The following is a 12,721-nucleotide window of genomic DNA, read 5'->3' on the forward strand; positions in this document are numbered from 1 at the left end:
TCAAAGTGGGCACACTTAACTCCTCTTCCAGTATATAGTAGAAGTCTATCTGTAGAAGATTAATCTCTCTGTATCATGGCATTGTACATACACCATTACGTACACGTCTTAGTTTTTTCTACTGCCTTCCCTGTGAAACACCATGTGGAAATGAAGGGTTTGTTTTTTTTCAAATGTTTTGCTCAAGTCTGAGCACTACCTGGGACTTGAATACTCAGTCATGTTGTTTCACACTGATATCTAGTAACTTTTGAAGAGATATTCCTGTGTTTCTCTGTTATCTGAGCCCTTTAGCATGCTCTGGAGAACATCTTTTTTCTCATGCCCACTGCAAATGAGAAAAGCTGGAATTAGAAAATTAATGCACTGAGTAAAAACATAACAGGAAAGGTTAGCTGTCTCATCTTATGAAAATAATACATACTGTCAATGTCACATGCACCTTATTAAGCATAAACATTTTTAGAACAGAAAAAAAGCCCTAATTTTTGCATGTGAAAGTCCAGCGGCAAGAGAAACTCAGAATCCATATATAACAAACTGAAAGCTTTTCTATTTTAGTTAAGATTTTCAAAATGGCAGTATTTTCATACAAGTCTCTCCCTCCTGGAACTACATTTGCAGAGAATAAACAGGACAAATGTCACTTTTTTCCTCTTTTCATACCGTTGAATTATCAAGACAAACACTTTCCAGGGCTCAGTTACCTGCTAGGGTAGCTGCTGCAGCTAATCCAGCTGCGGTGTATGGGTCAGTCCCTGGAGGAGCAGCGCTGATAATATACGGGTTTGGCACAAAAGCAGCCGGGGCCAAGCCTGCGGAGAAGACGCCTGCTGCAGTAACAAAGAGTTTCATTACAGCCAACATTCTTAGCAAGCATCATCATATTCACACCACCCAAATCACACAGCCTATCTGTTAAAATCAGAACTGCTTGTACTTTGGAAGCTCTTAAGAGCAGGTACATAATTACAGAAATCAACACTTCTATGTCTTCTCATCTGTCCTTTCTTACTAATCCCAAGGCCTAACAGCTTTGTTTTGTTGGATCTACAGAATCCAAGAAGATTTATCACATATGTGTCTATCCATCCTTACACAGAAGGGATTATTCAAAGTGAAATTTATCTTGCCCAACTTTAGCTATCTGAAAGTTAAACTAGTCTTGCACAGAAAGTTGTAGCAAACAAGTCATCAAATGTCTGAAGTGAATCAGCCACATGAAATGAACCACTGGCTAGAGACAAAAATCTCTCTTCACTGACAATTAAGAAAAAATTTAACCAGATAGTTTAAGTTAGATACCTAAATTTTAAACAGCCAGTTATGAGATGCTAATCTTACTGCCCAAGAATCCCAATTTGATACAGACAGCTGTAGAACTGTAAAGACTGATACAGACAACTGTAGAAACTCCGGCAAACAGAGCATTACTACCCAGTTTCCCCTGTCAGCTGGGTTCACAAACTTTATCCAACACTGAGTCAGCAACTGCTGCAGCAAGCAAGGCACAGCAAACTATGTCCCTCCTTCCAAATGTTTCTTGATAAATTTCTATTAATATGCACATGACAAGAGGCTACATTTTAAAGAGGAAAATTACAGCTGACAGTATACTGAGTCAGCACTTCATACAAAGTAGAGGATTCTCCAAAGTTTGTAAGTCAAAGACAGGACCTGAAGACTCACACAAACATCTAAATCTGCCATGCTTCCAGCTCTCAGCCCGTTTTTGTCAGCTATTTAACAGTAAAGAGCTGCCACTTTTCAATCCCAGTTACAGGCTACTGATCCCTGTCTGAACAGACCTCACAACCCACCTAAACAAGCTGGTATTTGCAGGAGAGAATGGACACAAGTCACTGGAGATGCTTCCTACTTCTACCTGCCCTTCGGAATCTCAGAATCTTTTTTCTCACAGAGAAAAGACATCTGTGCACACACCTCAACATCCCAGTGGAACTGGAGAGGGTTGAAATCTTTAAACCCTATCTCCCTTCCACAAACAAGGAATTACTTCCTTGTGTTCCAACCTCCCTCCCCTAAACACCAACAGTTTCCCCACAGTGGAAGATAAAATGGCTGTCACTGAAATAAAGGCTCCTTGTTGAGTTGCAGCACACAAAGAACCTTATGCATTTAACTAACTCACTGAACTAAAGGCACTGAAAAAATGCCTGCTAAAGAATTAGTTCTATCACAGGGGTACCTGCAAGAAGGAAGAGCTGTTTAAATGGTACCATTAAGAAGGAAAAAATAAAACTTATTCAACCCAACAGTATGATTTAAAAATTCTACTCTACAATGGTTTTTAACTGGATTACTAAAAATACAAAACTGCAATAGAATCTGACATTTGCATATTTGTTTCTAGTATATAAAGCTAGTGTTTCTATTACTGCTTATAGCAATAAGCATTTTTAACTTTTACTCCCATCAATATTCAACTACTATGCTACAGAGGCAAATGTAAGTTTTATTTCTTTGTATAAAACTGTCCAAAGGAGAAAATTAACAACAGAAAACCTCCACTAAGGACAGTATAGCCATAGGCAGTCATTCTGAGCTGTATTCATGAGAACCACTGCAACTGGCCAAGTGATCAGTTTCTATTTGAATGAGAAGACCGGGTAAACAGAAAGGATTCTTTCAATTCAAAAGCAACACACCCACTTTTGCCAGGGACACTTGCTGTACTGTACAGAAACCTCACCTATGTGTGGCTGCTGAGCTGCAGCCAGTGCATATTGCTGCTGTTGGGCTGCTGTCAACTGCTGAACAGTCAGAGCATTAGTCCTCTGGAAAAGCTATTGGGGGGGAAAAAAAAAAGATGCATTTCAGTTTTCAAAAGTCAAGGCTATAATATACTTGGGATATGCTTATGAAAAAAAATATATGTCAAAGCAAGCTTCGTAATATCAAGGTACTAAACTAGAAAATTATGCAACAATATTCTTCTAGATTAATTATACAGTTATTTGCCCTTGACTAAGTCACAGACAAAATAATATTCAATGCACTGCATGTTGAAATGACTGATTATCAAGAGGATCATCAACAACTTAAAGGATCAATCTTCCACAGTCCATTACTAACCTGCTGCTGAGAATTGTAGTCAAAAAGTCCTACAGTAGCTCCTGAAGAGTCCATTTGTACCTGATTGCCAGGATAGTCAAACTGTAGAGAATCAAGACCAACTTGTTCCATGGCATCTAGATTCTGATTTTCTGGATTTGAAAATTCTTCTACCAGAGGCTTGTGGGCTGTAGGATTGGGAAGTGGACCTAATCCTTCTGTGGTGCTGGGATTGGGGCCCAGGCGTTCAGCTACTTCTGTTGGGGAGGCTTGTCGACTTCCAGGGGTACGACTGTTCAGAAGAAATTTAAGACAGACTCTTCAGTCTTAAATAAAGCTGTCTATGGACAGAGTACAGTATTTCTACTTTCAAAGCAGCTCTGAACTCAAGTGACTTTACAAAGGGAAGTGACAGACTCATTTTAACATTTTCAACCAGCATGCATTGATGGCTCAAGATAAAGGATGCATTTAACTTCAAAGCATAATTTTATTTGGGTTTTTTTTTAAGTTTAAGACCGACTACAGAGCTCTTCAAATCACTTGTGAGAAAAACAAACTGATCTGTGAGGCTGTTTGGAGTCAAATGGAGTGAATTGTGGTCACCTGAGAATTTTGGGATGTCTCTTTATTGTATTTTGGTAGTGACATGAAATGTATTGAAGAGAAATTTTACAAAAACAAATGCTAAGGGCATTTTACACCAAAGAACAGAAAGACACAGCTAAATTTCATTTGGAAAAGACAAACATACAATATAGTAACTATTTTTCACATGTGAAAAGCAAACAACACATTTTTACCTTGAGTAAAATGGAACTAATAACTATTTAGCATGTGACTGAAACATTTCATTTCCTACACTACTCATTTAATAGACTATGCTACACTGATGACTGGTGCCAGAAAAGTGTTCCTAATATAACCTTAAATAGAATATACAGTATCATAGACACAGTATTCTACATAAAAGCTGAACTGCTTTCTTATTGGACTGGCAGTATTAATCATATTCCCCCACTGACTAGAGGGGACTTTCTGTACACCTATAAACACCTACAGGCAAACAGATGAAGTGAGATGTCAACAGAGTAACATCCTAAAGAGATTCCCAGCACCATTTAGTTAGATTTAGGACACCTTAATTTGGAGTGGTACCCCCCACTTCTGTGGGAGGCCACAGACTACCAATTTTTAGCAAAAATCTAACTACTAGGAAAGAGCTGTGTGAGAAAATCTATGATCCTCTAACATTATTGCATTGTCAGAACTTTATGATTATATATTGTTTCTAAGGAAATGTAAAACTTCTAGTTAAGTTTGCTTTACTTGTGAAAACTGGGCTCAAATACCAAATGCCATCTTGCAGGAAGAACTTTTTATTCCATCAGTACAGTGTCAGACCAGTTTGCTGAACTGCTAGTTCTAGGTCACAGACACAGCCTCAGTACTACCTGTTCTGCTTCCTTTCCAGGGCTCCAAAGCCAAAGTATCTATTCCTCACTGAAGCACATGACTAATACAAAGAAATCTCCTAGTACTTATGTAATGACTGATAACAATACTTGAGTCTGTACAGCTAGAAAACAGCCTTTAAGGGAGTTTATTTCAGCAACACTGTATGATTTATTACTCTGGACAAAATATGTCAAAGGAAGGAGGAGTTTTTGGCTAGAGGTTTTTTTAATGTAACTAGCAACCCCATGATGACTGTACAAAAACATGCTGGCTTACTATCTAAGTATCCTAGCAAGCAACCATGTCTTGCTCAAAATTTGAATTTAAAGCTGTTGAATATTCCCAGGTTTTCCCAAGTGAAATACAGCATCAACAAAGTGAAGAACAAAAGGAAAAAAGGCAGTTATTTCAGTACAAACTTAGTTTAAAAATGCTACAAGTAACAATAAAAATACAAGGAGGAGGACAGGATGAAGCTTCTTTGTTAATACTTATGGTTAGCTAATGCAGGTTGCTCCTTACATTGGTGCTGTTCTGTTGCTATAGTTAAAGTTGTGTCAATACTTCAATTATAAACCTCTGATTGGAGGGTTCTATACCACCACTTTATATGGCCCGTTTCATTTAGATGGCCTTATTTTTTATATTTTTTTTGTTTGTTTTGAGAGGTTTACTGGCTTTGGATGCTTTTTTGCATTTGTGTATTTTTTAATAACTTCTCTCTTTAAAGAATACAGAAGGTACTTTACAAACACCTATTTCAAAATTGAAATAGATACTTGTAAGGAAAAGCAGGACATAAGTTATTCCGTACTTGCAATGGGTAACAATGAAGGTAGCTTTGTTTATTGTGCATACTGCAGCACATGTCCGAAAGGAGCCAATGTGAGCTCTCTGGTATGCTTGGTATTGTATTGTTTTCAATGATACATCTTGAAAAATAGGCTTGAGGAATCCCTCCTTAGCCTCAGGTAATACATTTTTTAAAGGGTGGGAAATACTTACGTATGGGATTCAAACATGCATTTTAATACACTTGTTCCGTAATGAACTAATGAAACCACAACTATCTGGTCGTGTTCATCACATTAATACAAATATATGAGCAGCACTCTAGTTCTCTATCTTTTTAATTCTTCTTTATGACACTTATAAATGCATCACAGTCATTCAAGAAAGAAGGATCAACCCTTAAAAAACACCCAATTTAAAATGCAGTTTAATATTAGGAAAAAAACCAGACTGGCTGTGCTGTCATGTAAGAGTTTACTGTTCAAGAAGTTTGAGCTTGATCAAATCTATTTCTCCCTACAAAAACAACCAAACCACAACACCATTCCATAGGTGACATTTAATTATATGAATAGGAAAATACATTGCTCCACCTTAGTTAAAGATATGGTTTCTATAAAGACTTATGGGGAAATGATTAGTTGTGTTAGGCTGTGGTATCCACTAGCAAAATCAGAAGGAAAGTTAAAATTCTGTAGGACTACTCTCTACAAGAACACTCAGATGCAAAAGAGCATTAAAAAGAAGCAGAGAGAGAAAGAAATTTAGTTTGACATTAAAAGGATTAAAGTTTTCATCCCTCTTTAATTTACCACATTCAGAAGGTACCCACTTACTTTTAATAGTTACTATGTTAGGATGAATTTGTCTCATGAGAAGTGACACACACATTAATGACATCCTAAGAAACATGTGGCACAGTGGGAAAGGGAGGACTTGAGAGGGGAAGAATCAGTCTGCTGCTGGGTAATGTTTAAAGCTGACACACAAATCAGAACTGTAATAATGCCCTTAAGAGACATGCTCGTCTTCTCGAGAAACAGTTAAAAGCTTACTTAAAATCTTTGCAATCGGCATCCATTCCATTTGGCAAACCTCTGCCATTTATTTTAGTAACATCCTCATCATCTCCTTGTTTAAGATCTCTGTTTTTGTCCTCCTCAAACGGAGAAGCCTTGCCTTTCTGATCTCCTTTCTCAGGTCCATCTGTTTCAGCATCTCTAGTGCCCTGAGGAAAAAGAATCTGTTTGATTCTGAATATTGAACAGAACACAATAGGAGCACCACAAGGTGACCTAATTCTACACTACAGTGCACGTAAACAATACAAACAGTTTGTTGTCAATGAAATTGCATTTGGTGGGTAACTTGGTCATCAAGTTTCAACCACATGCAATTAATAACTGCCAAAATGTGAAAGGAATGCCAAGATTTATAATGGAAGAGCTAACTCAACCTTAACTATAGCGGTGCAGTTAAAGCAGTAACACTTCGAATTAGATAAAAGTTTATTTTGTACAATTAAAACATCCAGTTACAAAACAAACCCGCATAAAAACATAAAATAGGAAAATCAAGAATAAAGTTCATCAGACATTTTAAATTAAGCTATTTGTGGTCTTTTTCCTACTTTTAAATAAAGATTTTAGGAAAGCACTTTAAGATGGCTATTTAGTTAAGATTCCCAAACCACTTCCCTCTTCTGCCCCCTCCAACCAAGGAAGACAGATAGCAACTACACACTTCCTTCTAAAGAAAAGAGTTAAAAAATAAAAACAGACAAAGAGAAAATATAACCATGTAACAGAGACCACAGCAGGTAACCAGGCAAGTTTAACACACTGCATTACTTACAAAAGCTCCTTTCCTAAACCGGGAATCCAATTTATCAGCTGGAGAGGAACTTAACACATATTCTACCATGCTCACTCCAAGGCCACCACTTTCTGATCGTGGAGACAATACAGCATTTACTTCACTGTTTCCATGAAAACCCTGTCCAGGCTTTCTCTGTACCATAATAGGCTGGGACATAGAATGGTCTGTTAAAAACAAACATATAAATAAAACTATAGTATTTTTTAAATACAACTTGTAGGGTTTTTGCATTTCATTACAAAAGTAATATTAAAACAAAAATTAAATTAGAAGTTCCAAATCACAGTTTCAAAAAGCGTTATTGAAACACAATCACCATGCATTTTCACAACTAAAATGAAAGGAAAATAAAATTTAATATACAGTTACAAAATTTGCTTTGAAATACCATTCAGTAATCATGACTGATTTTTCAGTACATATACACCAATCACTTACGAGGAGTTCCCCATGCAGTCTCTCTCCACTCGTCACCAAGGAATATCCCTTTTTGTCCATCTTTTGCTGAATCATCAGGTTCCCAAAACTTTTTGGCAGGTAAAAGCTATTAAAACAGAAGAAAAGTGTTTTATTTAAATATGCTTACAGATGGGCAAAAACCAGCAATACTATTAAGATGATATGCAAATAATTAGTTTTAGATCATGGCATCATAGAATGGTTTGGACTGGAAGGAATCTTAAAGATCATCTAATTCCAACTTCCCTGCCATGGGCAGGACTGCCACTTACTACAGCAGGTTACTCAGGGCCCCATCCAGGTCTTGAACACTTCCATGGATGGAGCAGCCATGGCTTCTCTGTACAATTTGTTCCAGTGCCTCACCACCCATACAGTAAAGAATTTCCTCCTTATATCTAATCAAAAATCTCACCTCTTTTACTTTAAAAGCACTTCCCCATATTCTACCACTATCTGCCTTTGTAAAAATTTGCTCTGCTTCTTTTTTTGTAAGCCCCCTTCAAGTACCATAGGGCTGCAATGTGTTCTCTTCTCCAGGCTGAACCACCCCAGCTCTCTCAGCCTGTCTTCATAGCAGCACCAGAGGTGTTCCAGTCCCCTGATCATTGTGGCCTCCTCTGGACCAACTCTTAACATGTCCACATCCTTCCTGTGCTGAGGACTGATACAAAAGTCGGCTTTAACTAAATCGATACACATTGCTGAGGAGATCCAAACACTTGAAATCTGCTTCCCATTACTGAAGCTAATGCTGTAAAAAGGAATTGCTGAAATAACCCAAACAGGATTGAGATTCTGAAGTTGAGAAAGAAACACAGAATATAGAAACAGCTGTGAAAAAAGCAAATCAAATTAATCCCTGTGTTAAATCAAGACAATCTTCTCAGAAACTTTAACTACACGCTGCCTTCCTGCCAAAGACTCAAAAGCTTGGCTGTTAATTAATACTATGATAATCAGAAAGAGCAGCACTTCATCGTGAAGTTCTCTTCACTTGGAAATGCAACATGCTCCAAATTTTTGAAAGTGACTAATACACATGGTAGCAAGTCAACTCCTTTAGACCATAGGGCTGTTAAAAATCTGTGACATTCATATGTGAAGTTCCATATACCAACAGTGTTATTTAGATGTATGTTTTTTTCATTCCTACTTGTAAAACAGAAAGTGTCATGTTAGATCAGTATCACTTCTTGGACTGTCTTCAAGGACAGAAAGACTTAGTGTGACATGACAGAAGCACCAGACAAACAATTTCTCAAATACTAGAATCCATTTCACTTTGATTTTACTGCTTTATTCCTGTACCTTTTCCCATCAGTACAAATGCCAAATTCTACATGTCATATTTTCTCTATCTGTAAGTAAAAAACTGTATTCTCAAACAAAGTAGGTACTTTACAAGGTACATCAACAGAAACTAAAGTGAAAACAACTTGCAAATGTAGGGAAGAAAAATCCCTCATATGCACAATCCATTGGATTCATCTGATTCTGCATAATGTAATGCTGCATTTAGAATTTTAAGTTTTGTGAAATTAGAAAAAAACGAACAATCTGATTAAGCTGTTTGCAATAAATGAGTACATTCTGGAAATTCGCTCCTTCTGTAACTTAAGTGACTAAAAAAAGTGCTAACAGGAGTCAGTATATAAGAGAGATATTTCCTAGTGTGACACCAAAAGCGCTTGTGAAAACAGCCTCAAGAGAAGGTAGGTAAGATTGCCAATTGCAGGCCCCAGTATTAACACTGCAACAGAGGTGACAAGAGCTCCTCTGGACAAACTTTAGGATTGCTGTTTTTCTGTGCTGCCCAGAGCTCCTGTCAGAAATAAAAGTGTTTGACTGGTTAACCTCAAATCCCTGGGTTCCTTACAAAAATTCATTAACAGAGAAGGATTCAGGTGGAAGGATGATAAACAGCCAAAGCTCCACAAAACCATAGGAGAATATTATGCTTGCAAGAGGTGCTGTACTGTTGTGATCTGCTGTGACAGACTCCCACTCTCAAATGCATTGTAGAATCACCACAAGGTGTCAACCAAACATACTTTGTGACCAGCAGGGTATTAAATTTACCCCAAATTTAAGGGATGAAGTTAGACATCCGAAGGCAGAGAAATAGACAAGGGAATCTTACAACTGCATTTCAACTAAAAGCAGATTACAAAATCCAGATCTGCCTATGCAATCTACACATTGCTTTTAGCCTTCTATTTGTAACAGGTTTGCAATACTACTTCATTTTGTAAGAGAGTGGTTGAAGAGAAATAAAGCATTTAATGTTATCTACAAGACTTTGGTTTTGGGAATCACATTTTCTTTTAAATGCTGTCTAAGCCAGTTTCCAATATTTCCAATACGTGTCCAGCTGAGAACTTTGAAACATGGAAGTGAAGGTGTCAGCACCTAACACAACCTTGTCAGAATAAAACAGATCTAGTAATACCTCAGGTGTAATTCTCATAAAATGAGAATTACCTGAAGTATGCTTACCCTGAAATAGTAAATTCCACTATCAGACAGGTACGTTCAGACAACTCAGTGTTAAGAACAATAAGCAAATTTAGAGCAAAGCACACTGCAGTACTGGTTTTGATATCAAAACTCATTCATATGATTTGTATGAGAGCGAAAACTACCCCCTAGTATAAAGAAGCAATAATCCTCACTGCAAAAGTGCAAGTTGTTTTGGGGTATTTTGCTGTTTGTTTGTATTTTGTTGTTCGTGAGAGTTTTTTAAGGTTTGTTTTAGGGTTTTTTTGAGGTTTGCCTTTTTTTTTTTAACTATTTACTCTCAAATTCCAAACAGATAAATTCCACTACTTTCAGTATTCATGTACTTTGGTACACAAAGACTATAAAGTATCTTTAACACAAAACATAATGCATCATCCACACTGAAAGGCTAAATTTAAACCACTGATGATTAAACAGATTTACTGAAATGGTTTTCATAAAATTTCTACACAACAAAGTCCCTCAAATATTTAAATAAATACAATCTTATGAAGTTAACAATATTGCAACTCCCTGAGAACCACTAGATTTTATTATTTGACAGATGGCTGACACACACGACACTCTTTTTAAATTACTGTATTAGTGTGACAGATTAGCATTTAAGAAAACAAAGAGAAACGTCTAAGGAAGTTAAAACCACTGGAAGCTGATGGGAGTTTGTCTCCTAGCCAACAGCCGGCCATTTCTAAGAATTGACAGCAGTTTTAACCAGTGAAAAGTGAGATCAACCTGTGAACACCACCTGAAGACCTAAGCCTGGGAATTTCTTTGTCTCTGTTTCCTGGCTGTGAAAGGTAACAGAGCTTTAGCTGGTTTCCCGTTCCCTGCCCGGCCATGCGGCCCGGGCAGGGGCTGGGCTGGGCCCAGCGGCTCCCGGCCGGGAGATGGGGCCTGCGGGGCTTCTCCCCGGGCTCTGGCCGGGCCAGGCCGGGCCCTGGCTCAGCTGCAGTTTCTGCTGTGACTGAATTCACCAGAGACTGACGAGTAAAGAAAGGAAAAAGCTCTTGACCTGCGGCAGGCTGAGACAGCAACCACACTCTCCAGAGCAGCCATGGAGAATCTTCCATCGAAGACAACTCCAGCTCCTGCTCCGGCAGAGATCACAGAACCACCTACAAAGCCTGGGCAAGATTTTAACTCTTTCATTACCCAGATGAGACTTGCAGATTAATCCTCTTCCAGAGAAAGAAAAAGAGAGTAATCAACATGTAAAGAGACTTTATGAACTATCAGAGACAGTAAAGAGTTAAGCTTCAGAAGAGGTAGAGAATAATAAGATGCTTTAATTAAGCTGAAATATTTTTCTGTTAAAGCTATGGAGATGGACAATAATGTTCTGAAAAAACTCCTTTAATTCATGACAGAGTATATTGGGAGGAATTTTGATTTGGATTTTGCTCAAAATCCAAAGTTTGGATTTTGAGCAAAAGGTGGAGTAATTGTGATACAGTGAGGTGCTGGAACAGAGGGGGGAGAAGGAATAGTTGAAGATTTGGGGCCGCTTGAGGTAAAGAGAAAACTTCTGTGTTCCAAGGGAGCTCACAGAGACAAATGAAAAGAACTTTTACCTTTGAATAACTCATCCTTAAAAGTGACATCCCTAGACTCATTGACCCATACACACCTCAGAGTGATGTGAAATGGGAGGAGTGAACTGATGACAGATTTCCAGGCAGCTGGCATCAGAGAAATAGAAAGCTATAACAGAAATAGTTTTCTTGTGAGAAACTCCATAGATTAGCAGAAGAAAACTTCTGTTTCTCTACAAAGGCTGATGAAAAGACTCTAGCAAGAATTGGGACTGTTTAAACACCAAAGTTCCAAAGTTTTTGTCTCTATGTTGTCATGTGAACAAGAGAATGGTTGGGTAGTGAAAGATGAGAGTTTTCTAGAAGTTTATTCTGGTGTTCTTATTCTTGTAGTTTTGTTAATAAACTTTCTTTATTCCTTTTAAGTTTTAAGCCTGTTTTGCTCTTGTTCTAATCCGTATCTCACAGCAAGAAATAAGTAAGTTTTCTAGTAATTTTTTAGTTACTGCTTTAAAACTATGACTATTAGCCCTCGGATTATCAAATAAGCAGCCCTGTCAGTTATCAATTCTTTTAATTGTGGAATTAAAATAAAAGTAGCACTTTTCAGAAAATGAAACATATTCTTTGGTAGAGGGGGAAAAACAATGTGCTTAATTAGTTCTACTGAAAAAGACAATCTATAAATGTCATCTCAAATCAATACAGGTAGTTAAAAACATTGTGCTTTACTCTTTGACAGCACTAATTAATGTCTAAGGAGACTAAATGTCTCCTTTTCAGTATCAGCAATGATCTCTGTTAGGTGTCTGTCAGATGAACAAAGCCCTTTACTACACACAAATAATAACAACCAGTTATACTAACGCTGCCTCTTAACCAGCTCTCTGACGTGCACAGTCTACATTACTGTCTCTTGAATTAAGGATTTTTAAATTACTTTTTAGAATTGTTTTTTAAGGTCAGAAGTTATTTCTGTTACACAGCTCAATGAACACATCAAC

The 12,721-nt window shown here is 37.5% G+C and overlaps 1 protein-coding gene across 15 annotated transcripts in view; it reads right to left on the reverse strand.

Annotated features, from left to right (window-relative positions):
• Window positions 1–12,721, reverse strand: part of PUM2 (pumilio RNA binding family member 2) — a 74,903-nt gene that overhangs the window by 32,538 nt on the left and 29,644 nt on the right. For 11 of the 15 annotated variants that reach the window (XM_015621214.3, XM_015621210.3, XM_015621212.2 and 8 more), the window contains 6 exons: window positions 7,642–7,747; window positions 7,180–7,367; window positions 6,381–6,553; window positions 3,097–3,367; window positions 2,714–2,807; window positions 708–833 (listed from right to left, as the gene is read on the reverse strand). In XM_015621214.3, the coding sequence (XP_015476700.1) occupies window positions 708–833; window positions 2,714–2,807; window positions 3,097–3,367; window positions 6,381–6,553; window positions 7,180–7,367; window positions 7,642–7,747 (958 nt within the window). The remainder of the gene's footprint in view (window positions 1–707; window positions 834–2,713; window positions 2,808–3,096; window positions 3,368–6,380; window positions 6,554–7,179; window positions 7,368–7,641; window positions 7,748–12,721) is intronic. The other 4 variants (XM_015621206.2, XM_015621208.2, XM_015621203.2 and 1 more) reach the window with 2 other exon arrangements.

This window comes from Parus major, chromosome 3, assembly GCF_001522545.3.
Source record: "Parus major isolate Abel chromosome 3, Parus_major1.1, whole genome shotgun sequence".
NCBI lineage: Eukaryota > Metazoa > Chordata > Aves > Passeriformes > Paridae > Parus > Parus major.